At 39.8% G+C, this 25477-nt stretch overlaps 1 protein-coding gene across 14 annotated transcripts in view; it reads left to right on the top strand.

The window, feature by feature from the left end:
* The first annotated feature begins 3195 nt into the window (after positions 1–3195).
* Positions 3196–25477, top strand: part of Cntln (centlein) — a 314618-nt gene continuing 292336 nt past the window's right edge. For 4 of the 14 annotated variants that reach the window (XR_012440430.1, XM_074051749.1, XM_074051757.1 and 1 more), the window contains exons 1-2: positions 3196–3708; positions 12984–13072. Coding sequence is in view for 11 of the 14 variants with exons in the window: in XM_074051749.1 (XP_073907850.1) it covers positions 3346–3708; positions 12984–13072 (452 nt within the window). In the remaining 3 variants the exon portion in view is untranslated. Of the gene's footprint in view, positions 3709–12983; positions 13073–15793; positions 15814–25477 lie in introns of those variants that run through there. The other 10 variants (XM_074051753.1, XM_074051752.1, XM_074051751.1 and 7 more) reach the window with 4 other exon arrangements.

The raw sequence follows: 25477 nt of genomic DNA, 5'->3' as shown, positions 1-25477 counted from the left end.
TTTTTGATTCTTATCTAAATGTTGAATGTATCAGTGCCACTGAATTGTTCTTTATAGTCACTTAAAATGGCTTTAGTATTAAAATTTACATTATGTGTATTTTGCTGCAATAAAAAATTTAAAAGTGTTTGCCTAGTCATAGATTCAGGATGTGATGCTTTTTGGAATTACATAACTATTATATATACACTTATATATCCAAGTATATATATTGTATTGTAAATAATAAAAGATTTCATTGCTTTTCAAAAGAATCCTTCTGTGACCAGGTGAAATGATACCCTTTGAGTGACAACAAATAGCCATTAAAATAAGGATAATATTAAAAGAAATAAGACTAGAGCAATTTGGGACATAGGAGAACAATGATTCAAAGGACTGAGAATTTCTCAGTCCAAAGAAACTTTGGAGCTTTGGCACAAAGAAGGCCAAGAGTCAGCAAAATAAATAAATAACAAATAACCATTAAAAAGTGCATTCATATTGATTTTGAGTGAGATGTGAATTATGTGGTTAGAAATCCCAGCCTTAAGTCCAGTGAAATCATACATGCTATCAGACCTAATGCTGTGTTTCAAATGATGGGTAAGGGTAGAGATCAAAGTTTTTAGAATTAAATGGAGTTAAGTGAATTCAAATTCTAGCTTTCCTAATACCAGACATGGAACAAGTAACTTTTTTCAAAAAAAATTGTTATACTGGGGTTACCATGTGACATTTCAAAAGTTCTTATAATATACTATAGTTGAATTCACCTCCTCCCTCATATTCCCCTAACCTCCCTCCCCATTTTCCTGGAATAGTTTCAACAGGTCTCATTTTTCCATTTATACACGTGTTGGGGCTGGCGTTGTGGTTCAAGTGGTAGAGAGTGCCTGTCTAGCAAGGGTGAGGTCCTGAGTTCAAACCCCAATGCTGCCCAAAAGAAACATGCGTACATAATATTGCCACCATATTTACCCTCCTACACCCTTTCCTTGTATCCTCTCCCCTCCCACTGGTACCAGCCATCCAGACAGGACCTGTCCTACCTCCCTGTTCTCCGTTTTTGTAAAAAATATTGACATTTTTGTGACATTTCCATGTATATATGTATTAAAACTTGAATTGGCTTATCACCTCTATTTTTCTCCTTTCTACCTTAGTCCCCTTCTTAGGGTATCTATATTTATTCTTTTAGGAAGTACATCAACTATATTTACCTTCTTAACTTCCTTCTTTTACCCTCCCTCTCATATGTGACCTCCCCTTAGAGTGACCTGTTCTTCATAATGTTGCTTGCATTTGTATTGGGTCTATATTCCACATATGAGAGAAAACATGCCACCCTTTGGCTTTCTGAACCTGGCTAACTTCACTTAAGATGATGTTCTCCAGTTCCATCCATTTACCTACAAAGGACAAAATTTCATTCTTCTTTATTACTGAATAAAATTCCATTGCATATAAATACATTTTCTTAATCCATTCATCAGTAGTGGGGCATCTTGGCTGTTTTTATAGCTTAGCTATTGTGAATAATGTTGTTATAAGCATTGGTGTACAGGTACCTTTATTGTAACGTGATGTACATTCCTTTAGGTATATCCCCAAGTGTGGTATTGCTGGATTATATAGCAGTTCTATTTTTAGCTTTTTTGAGGAGCCTCCATACTGTTTTCCATAGTGGTTGTACTAATTTACATTTCCACCAACAGTGTATGAGGGTTCCTTTTTCCCTACATCCTTGCCAACATTTGTTGTTGTGTTCTTTATAATAGCCATTTAACAGAAGTGAGGTGGAATCTTAACGTGGTTTTGATTTGCATTTCCTTTGTGACCAGGGATGTTGAGCATTTCTTCTTATTTTTTTTAGCCATTTGGACTTCCTCCTTTGAAAAAGTTCTGTTCAGTTCATTTGCCCATTTCTTCATTGGGTCATTGATTTTTTGGGAGTTTAGTTTTTGAGTTAAGGTACAGTAACTTTTGAAGGCTCAGTTTCTTCACTTGTAAACTGAGGATAATTATATGAAACTTAAGGTGATACAAGAATTGCATGAATTCATATGTGAAAAGTAATCAGCATTGGACTCATCCTATGGTAAATAGTACCGTAGCTTTCTAAGACACAACTTACACATACTTTTTCTAATGTAATCCTTTTATAAATTTTGGAGTTTTCCCCTACATTGGGAAGGAAGTCTGCTCATCTTGCTTTAGTAGGATGCTAATTGGGAGGGTGTGAAGTGGCATACTGACTAAGTTCTGGAGCAGAGAATTTTGAAGTAATCAGTTAAATTGGTCACTTTTCTACTTCCACCTCCATCCTCACCTCAGATCACCAAGTGTTCTGCGACCTTTTCTGAAAGAAAGGGCAGATCTAGTTTTTTGTAAAACCCTGGTGGCGGGCTCAATGTGCATTTCCTTACTATACTTAGTAATAAAGTGTTTGAAAGATAAAGAAGGTTAATGCTTATTTGAAGTTTATAAACAAAGCAAGTTAAGACAGAATAAAAACGAGTAAGGAAGGAAAGAAGGAAACAAGGAGAACAAAGAGAAGGATAAAGTAGGTCTTGTTTCTTTCACCACACACCAAATCACTTATTTCAAGTTAGTCCAAAGACCCTAACTGTTGGACAATGTGGGACCAGCCAAGGGTTAAAGAAATCAACATAAAGACTCAGAGGAAATCATAACTCTCGCAAAAGACGGGTATACAAAGGATCATAATTCAAATGGGAAACCTCTTGACAGTCCCAGCTCAGCACAAGGCTTTCCAGTCTCCTTGACATCGGTCATCCGGATATCAGCTGGCTGTAAGGCAGTTTTGCTAAGGGGTGTGAAGAAAACACAGAAGTCTAAAACCTATTCCCTGATCCTCAAGGAGCTTACAACAGCGGTGGAGAGATTAGCCATGCAACCAACACTTCGGGGCGGTCAATGAAACGTGACAAACGAGTTGGCAGTGGCCTTGAAGGAGGAGGAATTTACAGTTAAGGGTCATTTGGGGCTGGGGGCTTGTCAAGGAAGGCTTTTAGAGGTGGAATGTAAAGTAGGTCCTAAGTGGAGGGTAGGGTTTTAGACGGTTGGGAAACGGGGTCGTTCCCGGCCAAGGACTCAGGCAACTCTGGCAGAGCAAGGAACTACAGCGACCGCCCAACCCACCTAACGCCTGGACCACGGCGCATGCGCAGCCCACAGCTCCCGTCCAGAGCGCGACCCACGAGAAGCCGGCCGGGACCCGCGAGCGCGAGCCGAGGCGGGAAAAGACTCGCGCATGCGCATCGCGGCGCTCCGGGCTCGCCAGGATGGGGCAAGGGAGGTGGAGTTTCCAAGAGGGGACTTGACCCGTTAGGAGCCGCGGCCATGGCGGCGCGCTCGCCGCCCTCGCCGGTGGCCCCTCCGCCTCCAGCGCGACGGTTGGGTCCCCGTTCCCCGCGCATTGGGCGGGGAGCCGAGGTACACGCCGTGCGCAGCGACGCTTCGGGTCTCGCCGGCGCAGCGCGGGAAGTCATCGCGGATAAGTGCGATGTATTGTGGCGGGACGAAGAAGGGTCAGAGGGCCGGCGAGGACCCGCGGGGGCGGCTCCGGCTCACGCTCCCCTCCTCAGCGCGCCCATGGGGTCCAGGCGGCTAGAGGGCATCTCGGTAGAGGAGGCGAAGGTGACCCGGACGCAGCTGCTGGAGGAAGAGCTGAGCAGCCTAAAGGAGGAGCTGGCCCTGTGTCAGGTACTAGGACGCGCCGCCGGCCTGGCGTCCTCCGCGGGGCCAGGACCGTGGGGAGCGCGGCCTGCGCCCCGCCGGGACCCCGCGGCCAGGGCTGCAGGAATCGGGCGCGTCGGCCTTCACTCCGCGCCCCGACGCTCCGCGGACGCCCGCCAGCCCCGCATCCGGGCGGGTGGCTCTGTCACTTGGATACAGTCGCAACCCCTCCCCCACCCAAGTTCCAGGCCGGGTCCGTCGGTAGTGGTACCTGGTGCCCAGCAAAGTGCACCCACTTTTGTTAAAATAAAATTCCTCCATGAAGTAGCCAGTGTTTAATTTTCAAACCACTGTCAAATGCAAGTTGTAAACACAGACCCATGATTTTTTTTTTTTTTTAAGGAAGTCTGCCAGCCAGGCGCTTCACATTCGACAAAATGATGCTCGATACTCATTTATTAACTTGTAATTCTGCAGTCCATGAATGAAAAGTATCATTTTTTTGTGTGTGAGCTTGCCTGGGTGAATTAGTTGCCCTAACATTACTTTGCTAGTATTTTTAGAGTTTGTGTATACTAAGAATGAGCTTCCTCGTCTTTAGGCTCATAGAGATTTAATTTTCCTTTAATTTTGCCTCCTTAGCATCATCTTTTCCCTGATTCTTCCAGAGCCTTTCAGCAGGGTTAGGAAAGTTAAATGTTGAGAACTCAACAATAGGTCTTTTAAGTCACTGTTCAAGATAGATAACAATTAAGAACTCCACATCAGGATAACTGTGAACAGTATCATTAGATTACATTGGTAAACTATGAGGTTTATTCCCAGGTAGTTTGTTCTGTTGGGTTACTTTGTCCCTTTTATAGGTCCTTGCTGAGTCAGGTTGTAGAAACAAGACGATCTTGTTCAACTTGAATATACCTTTGGGGTATATACCTTTGGTGGCTGGCCCCTTTTCACTTTACCATTTTCAATTCTTCACTGGCAAAAGATCAAAGGGCTAAATAAAAGACACTGTTGTGATATGTTAACGTTGCCTTTGAGGAGTTTACAGATGTAACTCACACTAAAGGCTTTTGTTAAAGTCATAACCTAAGAACCTTGCCCAAATTTTCTATACTTTCCTTCCCCTTCCATTGTTATGATGGCTAAGGAACTAAGATAATTTCATTTAAGAAAATTAGTCTGTTGAAAACAACCTTTCCCTAAACACATTTACTATTACATACTTTAAAAGTGTGGCTCCCGAAATAGCATTGGTTTTTTTTTTTTCATTTATATATATATATATATATATTATTCTATTATTCATATGTGCATACAAGGCTTGGGTCATTTCTCCCCCCTGCCCCACCCCCTCCCTTACCACCCTCTCAATATCCAGCAGAAACTATTTTGCCCTTATTTCTAATTTTGTTGTAGAGAGAGTATAAGCAATAATAGGAAGGAACAAGGGTTTTTGCTGGTTGAGATAAGGATAGCTATACAGGGCATTGACTCACATTGATTTCCTGTGCGTGGGTGTTACCTTCTAGGTTAATTCTTTTTGATCTAACCTTTTCTCTAATTCCTGGTCCCCTTCTCCGGTTGGCCTCAGTTGCTTTTAAGGTATCTGCTTTAATTTCTCTGCGTTGAGGGCAACAAATGCTAGCTAATTTTTTAGGTGTCTTACCTATCCTCACCCCTCCCTTGTGTGCTCTGGCTTTTATCATGTGCTCAAAGTCCAATCCCATTGTTGTGTTTGCCCTTGCTCTAATGTCCACATATGAGGGAGAACATACGATTTTTGGTCTTTTGGGCCAGGCTAACCTCACTCAGAATGATGTTCTCCAGTTCCATCCATTTACCAGCGAATGATAACATTTCGTTCTTCTTCATGGCTGCATAAAATTCCATTGTGTATAGATACCACATTTTCTTAATCCATTCGTCAGTGGTGGGGCATCTTGGCTGTTTCCATAATTTGGCTATTGTGAATAGTGCCGCAATAAAAATGGGTGTGTAGGTGCTTCTGGAGTAACCTGTGTCACAGTCTTTTGGGTATATCCTCAAGAGTGGTATTGCTGGATCAAATGGTAGATCAATGTCTAGCTTTTTAAGTAGCCTCCAAGTTTTTCCAGAGTGGTTGTACTAGTTTACATTCCCACCAACAGTGTAAGAGGGTTCCTTTTTCCCTGCATCCTCGCCAACACCTGTTGTTGGTGGTGTTGCTGATGATGGCTATTTTAACAGGGGTGAGGTGGAATCTTAGTGTGGTTTTAATTGACATTTCCTTTATTGCTAGAGATGGTGAGCATTTTTTCATGTGTTTTTTGGCCATTTGCATTTCTTCTTTTGAGAAAGTTCCGTTTAGTTTACTTGCCCATTTCTTTATTGGTTCATTAGTTTTGGGAGAATTTAGTTTTTTAAGTTCCCTATATGTTCTGATTATCAGTCCTTTGTCTGATGTGTAGCTGGCAAATATTTTCTCCCACTCTGTGGGTGTTCTCTTCAGTTTAGAGACCATTTCTTTTGATGAACAGAAGCTTTTTAGTTTTATGAGGTCCCATTTATCTATGCTATCTCTTAGTTGCTGTGCTGCTGGGGTTTCATTGAGAAAGTTCTTACCTATACCTACTAACTCCAGAGTATTTCCTACTCTTTCCTGTATCAACTTAAGAGTTTGGGGTCTGATATTAAGATCCTTGATCCATTTTGAGTTAATCTTGGTATAGGGTGATATACATGGAACTAGTTTCAGTTTTTTGCAGACTGCTAACCAGTTTTCCCAGCAGTTTTTGTTGAAGAGGCTGCTTTTTCTCCATCGTATATTTTTAGTGCCTTTGTCAAAGACAAGTTGCTTATAGTTGTGTGGCTTCATATCTGGGTCCTCTATTCTGTTCCACTGGTCTTCATGTCTGTTTAGCATTGGGTTTTGTGACCTTGGGCATATCTGGACTAGGAAATAGATGATTGCAATACTCTAGGCAGATATAAGATAATTATTTTAGGATGAGGATTCTTGACATTTTGTAATATTTTACTGTTAGATGATTGTAGGCATTCCAGTGATGTGAAATGAGATGAGGTTGGTAGTACCTGCATCATAAAACTGTAGTCAAAACAGACTCCTGCTCTTGGGGAGACTTATAAGAAATAATTGAATTCCTAATTGCTTTGTAAAAGAGTTAAACTCTCACTTTCACATTTTCAAAAGTTCTTCCAGTTATTTATTCACCTGGACTACATAGTATTAAAATTGTTCTAGAAATTACAGTCCAAAAAACTCATTTTAATATCGCAACCTGGTAAGCACACATACATACATATACATGTAGTTGCAAAAAGAATATTTACCATAGCAGTGTGTCATGAACTTTGATATTTTCAACTTTATTTTAAAAAAATGCTATTGAGATCTAAATTAATTCAACAGCCCAGAAATGGGTCAAACATGCAGGAGAAAGAGCCCTGTTAATGAGTACATGATTAATAGTTTCATCTAGGTTAGTTTTTTTTTTTTTCTTCCACATTTAACTTAGGGGAATTCAATTAAATTCCCCAGGTGGTACTGGGGTTTGAACTCAGGGCCTCACGCTTGCTAGGCAGGCATTCTACCACTTGAGCCACTCCACCAGCCCCAAATGTTTCTCTTAACATGGTCTGAGCCCACTTTGTGTGATTGTATTATCTAATTAAACATTTTTTCATGTGGTGCCTAGATTAGCATGCAAACTACATGTAATGCTTTGCTGAAAATAATGATTAATTTCTCTGTGGGGAGAAAAACTGTCTATTGGATTTACTGAGGATAATAGGTTAACATCCAAATGTAGCTTTTCCCCTAAGGAATGTTCAAGGATGTTCCAAAGGGTAATTTTGGCTTCAGGACACTTACGCTTTATTTCATTGATGCAGACCTAAACTCCATTACATTCTTAATTTTGATTATATCTTTTAAGAATGTATTCTTTTTGTGACAATAGATGCTGGGTTATGTGTATGCACATTTACCACCATTTATAGGATAACCAGATGAGAAAAAATTATGTTTATGTAGTATTTATAATGCTTATTCTTTTTTTATTCTTTTTAATGCCTGAAATATTTACTACAGTTATAAGCCAGTTTCAGGTAACAATTATTTAAGGTATTTAAATGAAATGTATGTTCATTACCAACTTTAATGATGAAAATAACTTTTTGGAAGCACATGATACTGGAATTAAAAGTATATGACCAGAGAACTAAGTCAGTTATATTATGTATTAGCAATTCAGATGTGTTGAAACCTCCTTTAGGCATTGAAATGGAAAATTGAGAATTATTGTTTAATTAGGCTCTTCCCATTGTTAGTAGCCTGTTCTAATAGGTGTATCTTTTTTGTGCATATATATTTCATGAAAATTTATAGAGTTGCTACTTTGTGCCATACTTTGTCAATAAACTCTTTCCTTGGTTTTCTTTGGATTTTGATAGGCAAATTATTTGTTTAAATGTAGGAAATGGTTTTCAGATGTTTGCTGAATTCATTCCTGCAGTAGAAATAAACTGAAGGCCTGTATGTTTTCAATACTAAGCTTGATTTTGGAAGAGTTCATTACCTAGTAAAAAAGGCAATTTCAAGTGTGTTTGTTGGATGGTGTCTATTTCCATGCAAGCTGAAAAGTAAAAGACAAAAACCAATCTACCTCTAAGGAAATGTAGATACCTAGCACTTAGTCAAGTATTTTATAGGCTGAGTTTAACAAACATTATTTAAATTTCAAATTATTTCATTCTGTTTGGAAGTTCTGCAGTGATAATAAAGAATAATTTAAAAAGATTTAAAAAATTTTTAATAATAAATAATATCTTTAAGTGCCCAAAGGAAGGGAAAATATAAAGAAAATATGATTGATAATAGTTTCCTTGTTTCAGTAGTGTCTGGAACAGTTTGGAAATGAGTTCTGTTTTTTTTGGGGGGGAGTAGGGATTTTTTTTTTGTATGTGAAAGAGAACGTTTAGTAAATCAGAGGTATAATCCATATTGAAGATAATGCAGCATTTAAATATCTAAAATACTGCCAGGCACTGGTGGCTCACACCTATAATCCTAGCTACTCAGAAGGTAGCAAGCAGGAGGATCATGGTTCAAAGCCAGCCTGGGCAAACAGCTTGCGAGACCCTATCTCGAAAATACCTTTCACAAAAAGGGCTGGTGGAGTGGCTCCAGGTGTAGGCCCTGAGTTCAAGCCCCAGCACTGCTTATATATATATATATATAAAATACTCAGAATACTCCTACAGTCCATTTGTAGCATTTTATTACTAGATGAAGAACATACTTTCCCCCAAGTTACCAGACCTAATGTACAGCATGATGACTACAGTTAATGCATACTTGAAAATGGTAAGAGACTAGATTTTAAGTTTTTTTATCATAAAAAAGATGGATATATGATGTAATAATGTGTTAATTAGATTGAGTCATTCCACAATGTATACCTATATCAAAGCATTACATTATATACCATAAATATATATAATTTTAATATATAATTTTACTTGTCAATTAAGAAGACAGTTGAAAATATTGTAGAAGAAGCAATGGGTAAATATGCTTTTAATCTTGGTGTAGAAAGGCCTTTCTAACTGGTACATAAAATCCATAACCCATAATGGAAAAGATGGATAAATTTGAATGTATAAAACTAATAGCTACTTTTTTAAAGAAAATTTCCACCATGAATAAATTAAATAAGCAACAACAGAAAAATTATTTCTGACATATTTAGTAAGCAGAAGTCTAATTTTAAGACTTCCTATAAGTTCGTTATATTTCATTGGCAGAACTTAGTTGCATAGCACAAAAGGCAAGAGAAATCTGTGTGATAGTTAGCCAGAAGGAGAGAATGGGTGATGGAGTCAGATGCAAATTGAGTTTACTATCACACAAGTAAACCCAAACAACCAAGCACATGTAAGATTAGTAAATGAAATATGCCATGAAAAAAAAAATGAAACAGGTTGAGTTTTGAAAGCCGTTATACATGTAGTAGTCAGGAATGACTTCTCTTTGTTTTTGATAAATGTATGAATATTTGTTATTTTCAGTATAACAAAAGTACTTGAATTGCATGACTATACCATCCTTCTAATGATTTCTCTCCTTTTTTATTATGTATATTGTACACAGGGGTTCCATTGTGATATTTCCATACATGCATATAGTGTACTTTACTCAAATTCACCCCCTCGATTACGCATTCCTCTATTACTCATTCCTACTGTCAAACAGTTTTTACCAGGTTTCAATATTCTATTTCACGCACTTGTATAAAGTACTTAAATCATATTTATCTCCTTTTACCCTTTTCTTTTGCCCCCTCCCACTCCTACTGGTCCCACCTCTCAACAGTCCCCATTTTATACTTCTGTCATCATTAATTCTTAAGGTCTAGAATTCTTAAGGTCACATCTGAGAGAGAATATGTGTTTGTCTTTCTCAGTGTGGGTTATTTCACTTAACATGATGATCTCTAGTTTTACCTATTTTCCTGCAAATGACATAATTTCATTCTTCGTTATGGCTCAATAACACTTCATTGTGTGTGTGTGTGTGTGTGTGTGTATCACATTTTCTTTATCCATTCATCAGTTGATTGGCATCTGGGCTGATTTCTATAGTTTGGCAGTTGTGAATAAATAGTGCTGATAGAAACATAGGTGAACAGGCATCTATTGTATCTTGACTTGTTCCTTAGCGTATATATCCAGGAATAGTATAGCAGGATCATATCGTAATTTTATTTTCAGTTTTTTGAGAAACTGCCATACTGATTTCCATAGTAGTTACACCAATTTACATTCTCATCAACAGTGCCAGAATTTGTTGTTGTTTGTTTTCTTGATGATAGCCATTCTGACTGAGGTGATATGGAATCTCATATTAAGGGTGTTGAACATTTCTTCATGTACCTGTTAGCCATTTCTAACTTCTTTTGAGAACTGCCTATTAAGTTAATTTGTCCCACTTATTAATTGGATTTTTTTGGTGTGGTACTGGGATTTGAACTCAGAACTTTGTGCTTGTGAAACAGGTACTCTACGGCTTGAGCCACACTTCTAGCCCTTTTTGCTCTGGTTATTTTGGAGGTGGTCTCACTTTTTGCAAAGGTTGGCCTGGACCATCATCCTATTTTATGATTCCTACTGTCACTGGGGTGACCGGTGTATGCCACCATGCTTAGCTTTTGCCCACTGAGATGGGGTCTCACAAACTTTTTTACCCAAGCTAGTTTAGAATCACAATCCTCTTAATCTCAATCTAGGGCCCAGGTTTTGGTTGAGCTGGGGGGAGGGTCTTGTGAACCTTTTACCCAAGCTGGTTTGCTGGCCTCAAACCATGATCCAATCTCAGCCTTTCAAGTAGCTAGGGTTACAGACGTGAGCCACCAGTGCTCAGGGGATTGTTTGTTCTTTTCGTATTTAATTTATGGAGGTCTGTATATTCTTGATGTTAATCTTTTATCTGACGAATAGCTGCCAAAGATTTTCTCCCATTCTGTAAGCTGCCTCTCGATTCTGGTAATTGTTTCCTTCATTGTACACAAGGTTTTTAATTTGATGCAATTCCATTTGTCACTTTTTTTTTTTCTTTTGGTGGCACTTGGGTTTGAGCTGAGGGCCTTGTGCTTGCTAGGCAGCAGTCTACCAATTAGGCCACTCTGCCAGCCTCATTTGTCAACTTTCACATTTATTTCTTGAGCATTTGGGATCTTTTTTAGGAAAGTGTTGTCGATGCCTACATCCTCAAGAATTTTCCCTATGTTTCAAAGTTTGAGCTTTTCTATGTACCAATAATGAACAGGCTGAGAATGTAATCAAGAAAACAATCCCATTCACAATACCCTCAAAAAATTTTAATATATAACAATAAACCTAACTAAGGAAGTGAAGACCTTTACAATGAAAACTATAAAACCTTGAAGAAAGAAACTGACAAAGACACTAGAAGATGGAAAAACCTCCCATGTTTATGAATTGGCAGAATTAATATTGTGAAAATGGGTACACTACCAAAAACAATCTGTAGATTCAATGCAATCCCATCAAAATTCTAACATCGAATAAATAGTATATTATGTGCAAAGGCCCTAGTTCAAGTAGAATAAGAAAATCATCATGAACAAAGGGGAGAGTGATAGATGATGATCTTAGAGAGGTTTACATGGAATTTTGTAGTCTTGGTAGAGTTTGGATTATTTTTCTAATCTAATGGGAATCCACAGGAGAGTTTAGATCTGTAAGGTGAATACCTTGTAGAGAATTAAGCAAGAGATGGGATTGATTTGGACTATGATGATAGTGGTGGAAGTGATGGGAAAGGCTAGAAGTGGAATATATTTTGCAAATAAGGGTATTTACTGATGGTTTGAATAAAAGTGTGAGGACAGAGCAACCAAATGAGTAGATGGTAGTGGCATTTTCTGAGATACAGGCAGGTAGGTTTGTGAAAGAGAAAGGAATCAAGAATTTTATTTTGAAAAGTTAAATTTAAGGTACCTGCTAGACATTCAAATGGAATTGTCAACCAGGCAATTGGAGACACAAGTCTGGACTGAAAAATAGAAGACACTGACATTGAAATGTGAAGGTCTCAATGAAGGGATACTGTGTAAAACCATGGAACTGGTGTGAGGCCAAGTAGGGCAGTGGTTCTCAGCCCTGAGCACACAGATTCATATGTCGAGCTTTCAAAAAGTACTGAAGCCTGGACCTTACTTGAGACCAGTTAATCAGAATCTCTAGATCATTAGTGGTTTTTAAAAGCTCCCCAAAGGTGATTCCTGTCAACCAGAGTTAAAAACAACTGAGCTAGTCAATACTGATTGAAACTGTTCATTGTCCATTGGGTTTGGCAGTATAGAAGATCTAGGAAAGTGATTTTAGCATAATGATGAGAAGGGAAATCTTATTGGTAGACATGGAGTAAATGGGAGGTCAGGAAGTAGAGACGTTATGGGAAACTGAGGAGTTTTACTGAAAAGGGGAGCTGAAAAAGGGAACAGTAGCTACAGGGAAATTTCCTTTTAAAGTTAATTTACCTTGATATTTAGCATTTCAACATTTACATTCCAAGATGTGGGTGGTAAGAATATTGAAACTCAGTGTGGCTTACCAGTGTAGGTAAAATAATGCTTTCCTGCCATACTTTCAATGAATTTGTTAGTAATAGAACTAGGGACCAAGTATCTGTATTTTTTCATTTTTAAATTTAATGTAATACTATCTTTGATATCAATACAAAGCAATACACCTAAAATATCTTTTTTTTCTTTAAGGCTGACAAAGAATTTGTATGGTCTTTGTGGAAACGTCTTCAGGTAACAAACCCAGATCTCACAGAAGCTGTCAGTTTGGTTGTGGAAAGGTGAGTTCCCAAATTATTTTCATGAGTATTTGGGTTGTCGAATTTCTTTCTCTTTGGTATTAAACTTAAATTTTCTCACTAATGCCCTAAAGAGACTAATTTGATTTCCAAATTATGTGGATCAGACTATTATATTTATTAAATTTATTACAAGAGATGTGAAGTAGGCCCCATCTCCTCATATTCTGACATGTTTGAGTAGTTTGCAAGTAAGAGAGAACTATGATTTAGACATTGTGTGTGTGTGTGTGTGTGTGTGTGTGTGTGTGTGTGTGTGTGACAGAATGGGTGTGTGCATGAGTTTGTCTTTAGCTATTGTAGCTGATTTTTAAAAGTGGAACAATCCCTGTTGTTTGGCTTCTTAACTTTATAGACTGCTCCTGTAGGGACCTTCCTAGATCTGATACAGTTTTCCCCTGAGATAGTTGCAGTGTGTACTTGAAAGCCTGGTATGACCTTGCCAGAGTTGAGTAAGTGTTCCAGAATAAGTTGAGCGATTTCAGTTATACTGTAATATTACCCTGTAGGGGATGCTCAGGCATTTAACTATAGATTATTAGGCCTCTCCTTGGTCATTAGAAACAGTGGAGTGTTGCTGGATACTCCTCATCAGACATTTGGTACACAGTAGTCCCATGACGTTTAGCACAGTCATTAAAACACTTGCTTTCCTATTAAATAGATTTCATTATATTTCCTAAATGAGAAGCTAAACATATGGATACCTTTTCCTTTTAAATTTTTCTTTATTGGAATCATAATCATGTAATCTGAACATCATTTTTGATAACCTGAACTGTATTCACCTTTGGAGTTTCTAGCCCTGGGATCATTCCAATATTGTCTAATTTGACATGCTGAAATCTGGGCTACATGTCTTATTTTAGGATCCTTGATTGTTGTGGTATATAAAATAGTATAATTAGTTTCTCCTCATTTTGCTTGCATGGCTAATTCATCAGTCATTTTTTTCTTTTTGATAATTAGAAATAAGTCTTTTGTTGAAGCACTTTTGTTGCTTTCTCAACCATCCTTGAGATAAAATGTAATCACTCTTGATCTCTCTCTATTTTTTATTTGAAGTACGATAAGCTTTCTAGAGAAACCTTAGAACTTCAGTTATCTTTTCTGTGTTTTTTTCTTTATCCTTCACTCCTTTCATTTGTTAATTTTTTTCAACTTTTAAAAATCTGCTCTTAATTTTTACTTTCCTCTGGTTGATCAGAAGCAAATATTAAAATGCCAGTAGGCCATTTTCCTCATACTTTTCAATTTCAATTTTTCATATTTATTATATACTCAGTATATATTTGTATAAAAGTACATGCATATAATTTATAAATAAGTATACGTTGGGAGGTGGGCACTCAGAAGGCATTTTACTGTTTAAGATGTATAATGAAATTTTTGGAAATTACTGCTTTATAGTCATGATTCTCAAAATTTATTGTGTACAAGATATAATTGGAGATTTTATTAAAATACAGAACACTTGGACTTTTGCAATCTATTGAGTCTCTAGGGATGCATCCATGAATTTTTAAAACATAAACTTTTCTGGTAATTTTGATGTTGGTATCTCCCACCCCTAAACTCGTATTTTGGAACCTGCTACCCAATGTGATATTATTAAGGGGTAGGGCCTTTATGAGGTGATTTAAATTATGAGGATGGTGTCATATGGGATTAGTGACTTAAAAAAAAGTCTTGAGAGCTTCTTGTCCCTTCTGCCATGTGACAAGCATGCCCTCATCAGACACTGTCTGTTGATGCCTTGATCTTGAACTTGTCAGCCTCCAGAGCAATAAGAAATAAAGTATTTATTGTTTATACCCAATTGAGAATATTTTATTATAGCATTCTGAATGGACTAATTTGAAATTTTCAATTTTAGGGATCAAATTTTTACTTCTAAAACTTACTTGATTTTTCCTTTTTAAAAGCAGTATTGTTTAGTTGAATAACTTTTTAATCTTTCTAATTACAATTTTTAAATTTTTCCCTGTTTTTTGTCATTTGTTTTCTATCAGGTAACTTTATCTGTTCTTTCTAGTCTTTGCATTTGCTGCTCATGATTTTCTTTAAATGTATGATGACTTTTACTGACAGTTCATGTTTATGTATGAAAATCCATATTGCTTAATATAGATATGTTTCTCATTTGTGTTTGCTTTGCATTTTGTGTTACTTGTTTATTAGAAGGTTTCTCTGAATGGACTTATTGCCTGTGAGATTTTTGTAAGGACTGGAGAGGGACTTATCAGTAGATTTTTCTGAAAGTTGTATGGTGGATAGACTTCACTGTAGTAAATGAGTTAGGTCCTGTGCTGTCAGCTTTGCATTACTGAAACAAATACCTGAGATAAATCAATTTAAAAAGAGGAAACATGAGATTTCCATTTTTGGAAGTTTCAGTCCATATAGTCCATTGGCATTGTTGCATTTGTGCCTGTGGTGAGACAAGTACATCATGGCAGGCAGGTGTGTGATGGAGTAAGCTGCATGGTGTCTGGGAAGCAAAGAGAGGAAGAGACTGGCTATGTTAGTTAGCTTCTGTTACTGTGACCAAATACCTGAGAAAAATCAATGTAAAGAAGACAAGATTTATTTTGGCTTATGGTTTGAAAGGTTTTATTCCATGGTCATATGATTCTGTTCCTTTTAGGCCTGTTGTGAGGCAGAACATCATGGTGCGGAGTACATGGGAGAGCCAAGCTGCTCACCTCATAGCAGCCAGAAAGGTGAGAGGGAGTGGGAGAAGACCATGATGAGGAAGAGAGTTCTAGTATTCCCTTCATGGGCATGCCCCCAGTGATGTAATTTCCTTCCATTAGGCCCCACCTCCTGAAGGTTCCCTGGCCTCCCAGTAGCACCATAGACTAGAGACCAAGACTTTAGCATATGGCCTTTGGAAGACATGTGGTATCTCAACTATAACACCGGTGTCCCACAGTCCCCTTGATGACATTCTCCCAGTGACCTGAAACCTTCCTTTAGGCTCCACCTAATGGTGGTGGAGCCTTATCTTTCCACCACTTCCCAATTCTGCCAAAATGGGGACCAAGCCTTTAATTCATGTTTTTTGGGGGGACATTCCGGATCCAAACAATAGCAAACCCAAAGTCTTTTCTGACTTTATTACTTACCCAACAACCATAGTACAGACCTTTGGCAGGGAAGTAGTTGTTTTGGAAGCAGTCTTTGGGCATTTTCTCTAGGGAAATACTACAGGTAGATGTTGTGAACATGGATGAGTTTGAGGTCCAAGGTTTTGGTTAGATGGGCCTTGATTAGTCATGTTGATTCTTATGAGTTTCTGTTCTTTGTACTTAACTAATTGGGTACTTAGCACCTCTTTGGGGCTTCTTTCTTGAAAAGCAGCTTTCTGTTCTACTATAGGCTTTTAGGTTTTGGTTATGAGTTTTCTCTTTTGACTTGACTCTGTAAGCCTAGGCTTCTGTTTTTTATGATATTTATCAAACAGTGAAAGCATCAACAAGTGCAACAGTATGTTTATGTGCATGTGTTTCAGTTTTTTGTTACAAAAAGTTTTTAATGAGGTGCAAAGGCAAATAGAATACATTAATGAACCCCCCCATATTTGGTAATCACCCACCTTAAACAATTATCAACTCATTGCTAATTTTGTTTCATCTTTATTGTCTCAGCTCCTCTATTCCCTTGACCTTCGGTGGATTATTTTGAAGCAAATTCCAGACATCATGCTATTTACCTATAATAATGATAATTGCTAATTACCATCACTTCTGCCTATTCATCATAATTATATTGTATAAAGTTGCTGCAAACACTCGATTAGCAAACAGTGAACCATTACTCCTATAGGAAATAAAGAATAGGTTCTTGTGTGCCTTTGGTCACAACAATTTTGTCAATGGATTGACATATTACCTTGTTTTATGTGTGTTTCTTTTTATTGTTGATTCAGAAACATTGAACTCATGACCAACAGCAGTGTAATCTCAGGCCTCATCATGCTATCCATCACACTCTTTTCTTCCTAAGGCACATCACAGCATTCTTTCACTTAGGAACAGTAGGAGTTCAGTACTACCCTTCAGGATCCCTTTAAACAGTGAAGTCATCAATGACAAGTACAAAAATGTGTAAAATGTGGTAGTAAATGGATCACAGTAAGGATTCCTGTGTTTTCAGTAGGAAAGCTGAAGCAAGAAGGCAGTGTCACCTGGTTTGAGATCAGTTTTAAGGATTCCTGTGTTTTCAGTAGGAAAGCTGAAGCAAGAAGGCAGTGTCACCTGGTTTGAGATCAGTTGGGAACATGGTATTGTTTGACTCAAATTTTTTTCTACTTTGTGTCTGTAAATGACTGCAAAAGTGCTGCATATATAGATATTGGTATTACAGATAAATTTTAGTGTAGGCAAGTTCATAAATTCTGAATTTGTGAATAAGGAGCAACTGTCTCTAAAAGGTAAGGGGAATTTTTTTTAACATAATGATGATAGAGTTTTCATACCTAGAATTGTCGAATTATTCTTTTTTCTTATTTCTGTAATTCTCTATTTTAATTAAAAATCTGCTCAGTTTTCATATTTCTCTGACAGTCTCATACTTTTAGGAAAAGTTGATTTGTTTATAGGAGGATCCAGTCTAGTAATATGTAGGTTCCTTTTCTTTCCCTGCTTTTTCTCTATATGTCTCATGTCTTTTTCTTTTCCCGTTACTCCTTACTACTCTGATTTACAGTATGTGAATATTTTCCACTGCTGTATTTTAGTATATTTTTCATTATGTTTTTTGCATTTTTAGTGGCTGCATTAGGATTTACTATATGTATTTTAACTTACTAGAATTAGCTTCAGATTTATCAGACTTAATTCCAATGATGTATAGAACTATTATTGCTATATAGCTCTATTCTCTTTTTCTGTTTTTTTGGTGGCTTTGTTGTTAAACACATTATATTTATAAGTGTTACAAACACAATAATGCATTGTGGTTTTTTTTTTCAGTGTATGCACATTCATATGTGCATACATTGGTTGGGCCGTTTCTCCCTGCTGCCCCCCACCCCTTCCATCTCCCCCCATACCTCTTGATTCCAGGCAGAATCTGTTCTGCCCTTTTCTCCAATTTTATTGAAGAGTAGACATAAGCAATAATAAGAAAGACATAGCATTTTTTCTAGTTGAGATAAGGATAGCTATACAGAGAGATTCCTAGCATTGCTTCCATGCACAAGTGTATTACAACCCGAATTGATTCATCTCTCCCAGACCTCTTCACTACTTCCTGGTCACCTTCCCATATTGAGCTCTGTTGCTTTAAGGTTACTGTATTAGCTCCTCTGCAGTGAGGACATCAAACACTTCCAAATTTTGGGTTTCCTACCTTTCCCTATTCTTCCTATATGTGTTCTCCCCTTAGCAGTCACACTTGTTCTTGAAGCTGGCATCAGATCTCAGAGAGGGATAGCCTAAGTCCACAAAGCAAACCACACAAGGACCTAGACTCCTAGCCCTTGTCACATACTGCTCAGCCTGGGGCCCATGCCTCTTCTTCTTGGAGGTCCCTGGCATCCCAGTAGGTCATGGGAGATGGGGTCTACCAGATTGAAAGGAAGGCTACATTCCTATAGAGGATGTTGGTGAGCAGGGTCCCCTCAAAGCCCAGGTCCTGTAGGTGGTGAAGAAGTAGTTGAGTGAACTATGAGTCAGGGCCTCCCTTCTTTAGGCCAGTAAACTGGATGCCTCTCATGTTAGTTTCCATCTTCCTACCTGAGGCTTGCTGGAGTCTCTCCACAGGCACAAAAGTCAATTGTCCAGAAGCAGGTGCACCCTTTAAATGAGCGAGGAGCATATCATGGGCCTTAAGAAAGCAATAAGCAGATCACTCAGATGTATCTTGCTGTGATGTGAGTTGGTGCCTTCATGGGTTAGGGTTTGCCAGGGGATTCTGCTTCTCTGATCCCTACCAAATTCCGATGTCTCCAGCATTCCCTTCAGGCCTTTTGCCTTCTCTCCTATCTCTGAGGCCTCTTGAACTGCAGCCACTATCTGTTTGCTTGTAGGGGTGGATCTCTCTCCCAGCTCAGTGTCTCAAAGGCAGCACACACTCAGCCTATTCATCAACAGCCCTGAAGCTGGCCTTCTTTCCTGTGCTGCAGTCTAGTACTGGGGGCACCATGCCCATCTTCCTAGGAATCACCCACTACCCTTCCCTCATCCTCTTCCCTAGCATGTTCTTTTCTTCCTCTCTGCCATTCCTGCCAAGGTTCAGGCCTGACTGCCCAGCAGCCTCCTCCCATGACTCCCTACCTCCCACATCCTTCAGGCTGTCAGACCCTCTCTATGAAACACGCACTTGAGTTTGACCCTTAACCTGGTTGGTGGAGACCAAACACTCTAGAAGTTGTGTGACATCAGAGACTTACACACAGTTTGCAGAGTCAGGGCTCCCTGACTTGGCTATCACACTCTCCTTGCCTGCCAGCCTCCTCTCTCCTTCCCTGTGACCAAGCTTTTGGTTAGGGTCCTGACCTGGCCTTCCTACTTTTATCCCTTGACCTTCCCATATCTAGTCCCACAGGCTTAGTGTGGGGCCGAGCATCCTTCCAGAGGGCCCATTTAGAGGACACACTGACATCTGATGGAGCAACACAGTTAAGAGGTGCCTTCAGCCTCTGTGTGTATCTTCTCTAAGCTAGAGAGCAATGTGTTTTGTACATAAAGTAAGTCCTGAGCAAGGAAGATGGGCCAGATAGGAGCACCATGGGCTGTAGCTGCAGGACCCCAGCAAATAGGCTAAATAGGACTCAAATCCCAACCTCTGGAACACAAGGGAGTGACCTAGCTAGTCTCTGAGGGCCCTTTTCTCTAGATGTTGCCAGGGAAAATGCCCACCTGGTGCTTGGGCTCCAGACACCATCCCAGACACGGATCTATGCCTTGAGTTGATTGGATGTTGCTCTGCTTTTGCTGTTTGTATTTTCTTTTTTTTAATTTTTATTTTATTCATATGTGTATACAATGTTTGGGTGATTTCTCCCCCCTGCATTGTGGTTTTTAATGCTTTAATATCTGTAGTTCTTTTCTTAGACCAGTGTAGTTTTACTTCTACCCACCTCCTTTGTGCAATTATTGGCAAACATATTACATGTATATTAATTTTCTGTATGTTGTGTGCCCATCATTATATTGCATATTTTATGAATTTGCCTTTCAGATTAGTTAAGGAAAGAAAGGAGAAAAATATACACATAAACTGTGCTTTTACTATGTTTCCATAGTAACTTTTACCAGTGCTTTTTGGCTCTGTGTGTGTGTGTGTGTGTGTGTGTGTGTGTGTGTGTAGATTTAAATTGCTGTCTGGGACCACTTGCTTGATTTTTTAATGATTTCTGTCTTTTTTGGATAGTCTCCATTAGGACATTGTCCATCATACTGTCCTTTATTATGATTATTTTTTTGGTGTTAATAGGAGTTGAACTCAGGTACTGTACCACTTGAGCCTTTCTATCAGCCATTTTTGTTTTGGTTATTTTTAAATTTTTATTGTTTTGGTGGTACTGGGGTTTGAACCAGAGCTTCATGGTTGCTAGGCAGCTACCACTTGAGCCATGCCTCCTACCCTTTTTGCTCTGGTTGTTTTAGAGATAGGGTCTTTTTTTTTTTTGGTCCAGATTGGCCTAGACTGAGCTCCTCCTATTTTATGCCTCCTGCCTTTGCTGGGATGACAAGAGTGTGCCATCATACTCAGCATTTTTCTATTGAGATGGGAGTCTCACAAACTTTTTTTTTTGCCTGGCTTGACTTATAACTGAGATCCTATGTGGACCTCAGCCTCCCACTATGTGTACCTTGGGAGGACAGGTGCCTGCCAATGAGCCCAGGTACAGGTTGAGATGGGGCTTGTTAACTTTTTGCCCAGGGTGACCTTGAACCATGAATTTCCTGATCTTAGCCTCTCAGGTAGTTAGGATTACAGGTGTAAGTCACCAGTGCCTTGCTGCCTTGATTATTTTTAAGATGGGTCTTGCTTTATATCAGGTGTGGCCTACAATATAATCTTTCTATTTGTGCTTCCCCAATTAGCTGGGAATAACAGGTGTCCTCCACCTGACCCAGTCATTGGTTGAGATGGGAACTTGAAAATTTTTTGCCCAGGCTGATCTTGAGCTGAGATCCTCTCAATCTCCCCTGCCCAAGTAGCTAGTTTTATAGGCTTGAGTCATTGTGCCAGGTGCCTTTATTCTTTAACCATGGTTTCTTTTACTTTTGTGGACATATTTTTAATGGCTGTTTTTATGTCTTCTGATAAATCTAGCATGTAGATACTTTAGATATTATGTTCTAGCAAATGTAGTTACTGATCTCTCTTACTCTTACCCTTGGGCTTGTTTTTGTTACATCTTTCCTTATTTGTTTGCTTGGTGACTGGCTGGATTATTTTAGTGAAGTCTCTTTTTTTCCTCTCTGTTGAGAGTGATGTTGATTCTGGGGCAGGTGCAGATTTCGGCAGGCACATAATCATCTAGGTGTCATTAGTTAGCTGTGGGTTCCTTTGTTTTGTTCTGGTGGAAATCATGATTAGGCAGAGTGTAATTTCTCATTCTCAGCAGGCCCTAGGTAAGGTTGTGGGGATCCTTTGTGTTAGTATTATAGCTCTGGACTTTAAGTATCAGTAGCTCATCACCAGTGTTTCAGCTCTGAGCATGGGGCAGCTCCAAGGTAGCTGATGCACACAGTAGCTTTCTGGAACTCCTCCAGCCTCTGGGGCTTGCAGCCCTCTTGCAGTCTTCAGCTCACCACCATCTTTCACCTTATCAGTGTTTCTCCATCCTTTGCAGTCTGAGCTTTCTGCAGTCTTTGCCCTCCACTTGCTTTCTGGAACTGTTCAGCCACCTTCTAGCTGCTGGTGCTAGGTGTGCCTTGAGCTGGCAGGCTGGGAGATGTCTGCTTTTCCTGTTAGCAGAAAGTTGGTCCCCTGGCCTCAATTTCAATTCACAAATAATGAGAGTAGGGTTTTGAGGAAAAGGAAATATGGTTCATTATTCATTAAGGAGGACAGGGAGAGTCAACCTCTCAAAGCTCTATCATCCCACTTCTGTGAGAAAATTCAGGGGCTCAGTTTGAGTACATGACAAAACTCATGTCCCACAATAGGTGCTGACCTTGGCTCTCTGGATTTACTGCTGTGGCATTTCTGAAGCTGTGTCTTGGTTGACAGGTTTATTCCTTGGTGGTCAGAGAGAAGGGGAGATTTACTGGTTTAATTGGAGACTATAGAGTGTAAACCTTGGTCTCTCCAGCATATAGAAAGAGAAACAAAGGAGGAACATGTCAGTTTTAGTAATGAGCATAGCAACTTGGCCAGTATGCAAGCTGGCTACACCAGAAGTTTTTCTTTTGTATTTCCAGTTACGTTTTCCCCACTGTCAATTTATTCCTTCCATTTCTCTGGAAAAAGGGTATTACTGTCATCTGTTTCCTGCCTTTAGTTAATTTGCGGGCCCAGTAAGGTGTTCTTACTCCTCAGTGAAAGCAGCTTTTAAACACCCTTATGACACACAGATGAGAAGCAGGAATTTTCAGATGTTAGGGTTCTTGGTTTGCTCTGAGATCAAAAGCAGAGGTGCACTAGAGCAGCAGAGGTCAGAAAGATTTTTTTTGTAGAGAAAAGAAGAGAAAGGCTGCATGGGGGCATGCAGCGGGATCTGGAAACCGGTGGTCCCATGGGTCAGGTTGGAAATAGGGTTTTATAGCCTTTTTTGTATTGCCTGAGAGCAGAGATGTCTCTCATGTGCAAACAGACATTTCCTGGGAAGGAGACACTTCTCCTTAGCCAAAAGGCTAATTATCACCTTTTGGGACCTCCTGCAGTCAGTCCTTCAAGTCACCCCTTTCAGTGATTGCCCTAAGTGCTGTTAGGGATAGGGACAATGAAGTTTATTCAGTGTGTGCTTCCTGCTGACAGGGTGATGAAGATGAAGGGGCCTGCAGCATCAGGGCTGACCATTTTCCACCAGGGGCATCTGTAGATTGATGGATTCTAGGTGAGAGGAAACAAACTTGACAAGTTAAGTTTGAAATGCAAGGCCCAAACACAAGTAAGAGAATAATGGCAACTATAGGCTCCAGAAAGGGTAGGAACCATGTCCTGGAGGGGAGCCAGGATTTTATTTGGTTCCATACCTCTGTAGATAACCTGAGTTTCAAGGGACTGTTCTGAGAGCCACTTAGCCTGTTGGAGATTGTAGTCTGCATGTTCCTCTACAATGCCTGAGTGTTTATATATGTGCAACAGGAAGTATTGGTGGTGGCACATACCCCTCCTTGTTTAGCCGAAAGAAAACCTAGGGCCAGGCGGTGGTCCATGATCGTACAGGCAAGGAATGACAAAGACCTTTGCATGTCCTTAATGCCAAGGCCTACCTGGTCTGAGGTGCCCTCTACTACTTTGGTTAGGTTTTTTGTAGTTACATGATTGGCAGTCACCCCATAGCTTCTTCTAGCTAGGGCTCTATCAATGCTCTTATCCCTAAAACTATTAGAGTAACCTCTCTTTTGAGTTTAAAATTTTCCCTGGGTCGTGTGGGGTGTAAACTGTTGGGGGCCGATTTAGGACAAGTTTTTTTTGAGCTTCAGGCACTAGAAGGCTAACTGTAGCAACTGCTTGAAGACATCCTGGACATCCCTTGGCTACCTGATCTAATTCTTTACTTAAGTAGCCCACTGTCTGGGGAGTGATGCCCCAGAGCTGATTCACCACTCCCAGGGCCAGTTCTCCCTTTTCATAGACATATAATTGAAACTTGTCCTGTACTGGGAGACCCAGAGCTGGAGTTGTCATAAGGGCTTTTCTTAAGTGATGGAATACATTTTTTTTTTTTTTGACTTGTCATCCCATTCAACAAATGACTGGGGATCCTTCTGTGCTTCCTTGAGGATCTGATATAAGGGCCTGGCTAGGTCTGCATGTCCCAGGATCCAAGTTTTACAGTATCTTCTCACCCCCGCAAAAGGCCCTCAATTGTTTAAGAGTCTTAGGTAGAGGAAACTTCAGGATCAGACAGATTCTGTCTTCTCCTATAGCCCTCATTTCTTTCTCCAGAGCAAGACCTAAATATGTTGTAACTGACACAACTGGGCTTTTTCTTCAGAGATTTTATAACCTCTATCTGTTAAGAAGTTTAGTAAGAAAAAAAAAAGTTTAGTAAGGATTCAGTGGCTCGTGAAATAACAGGTTCAGTTGGTCCACAGAGGAGGAGGTCATCTACATATGGTAGCAGAGTAGATTGGAAGTATTGCCACTCTGCTGAGTCTTGGGTTAGAGCCAACCCAAAGAGATGGGGGCTGTCTCTGAATCCCTGGGGAAGGATACTCCCAGGTAACCTGTCCAGCCTTTTGTGTGGGGTCCTTAAAGGCGAAGATAGGTTGACTTTTAGGATGTAAGGAAATGCAAAAGAAGGCATCCTTTAAGTCCAGGACAGAATATTAAGCAGTACCTGGGGGCATTTGGGCTACAAACATACAGGGATTTAGAACTACAGAGTGGAGAGGCACTACTGCTTCATTTATCAGGTGGAATCTTGGGCTAGTCTCCATTTGTTAGGTCCCTTCCTGACACTGAGAATAGGAGTATTATGTGGGCTGGAGCATTCTATTAGCAGTTCCTGTCTCTTTAAGTCTTTGATTATGGGAATTAGTCTCTCCTTAACTTCTGGTCTTAAAGAATATTATTTTTGATGGGGAAACTAAGAGGGGTTCTTGAGATGAATTAGTACTGGGACCACTGTTTGTGCCTGTCCCACAGTATGTCCATCTGTCCACACTGTGGGGTCTACTTGTTCCTCTATCAGGGACAAGCAAAAGTACTCTCCTGGGGGTAAAAGGAGCTGTACCCCTAATTTAGATAGAAGGTCTTGCCCTAGCAGAGGAGTAGAGGTTTCTGGAACAATTAAAAAGGAGTGACAGAAGTGGAAATCTCCCCAGGACCAGGCTAGAGGCTGAGTGAAACAACCCTCTAGGGACTGGCCTGATATACCCCAAACAGTAATTTTCTTGGAGGACCTGGGTCTGGGAGAGAAAGGAATAGATGAAATGCTGTCTCCAGTATCAATAAGGAGCCTGATTTTGTGCTTTTCAATAGCTAGTATCACCTGGGGCTCTTCTGCTTTTACAGTGGTCACAGGGGCTTGGATGGGAGGCCCGGGGACCTGTCATTGGTGGGAGGCTCTGGCCTTGGTTCCTCTGGGAACCAAGGACAGTGTACCTTCCAATGATTTCTCTGGCAAATAGGGCAGGGTCCCAGAGGTGGCTTCTTCTGGGGGCACTCCCTCCTAAAATGGCCTGCCTGTCCATATTGAAAATATGTCTTCGGGGTTGGACTCTGCCCCAGGGGAACCTCTCTGAGCACTGTGAT

This window comes from Castor canadensis, chromosome 13, assembly GCF_047511655.1.
Source record: "Castor canadensis chromosome 13, mCasCan1.hap1v2, whole genome shotgun sequence".
Taxonomy (NCBI): Eukaryota; Metazoa; Chordata; class Mammalia; order Rodentia; family Castoridae; genus Castor; species Castor canadensis.
This window is presented reverse-complemented; position numbering and strand designations above follow the sequence as displayed.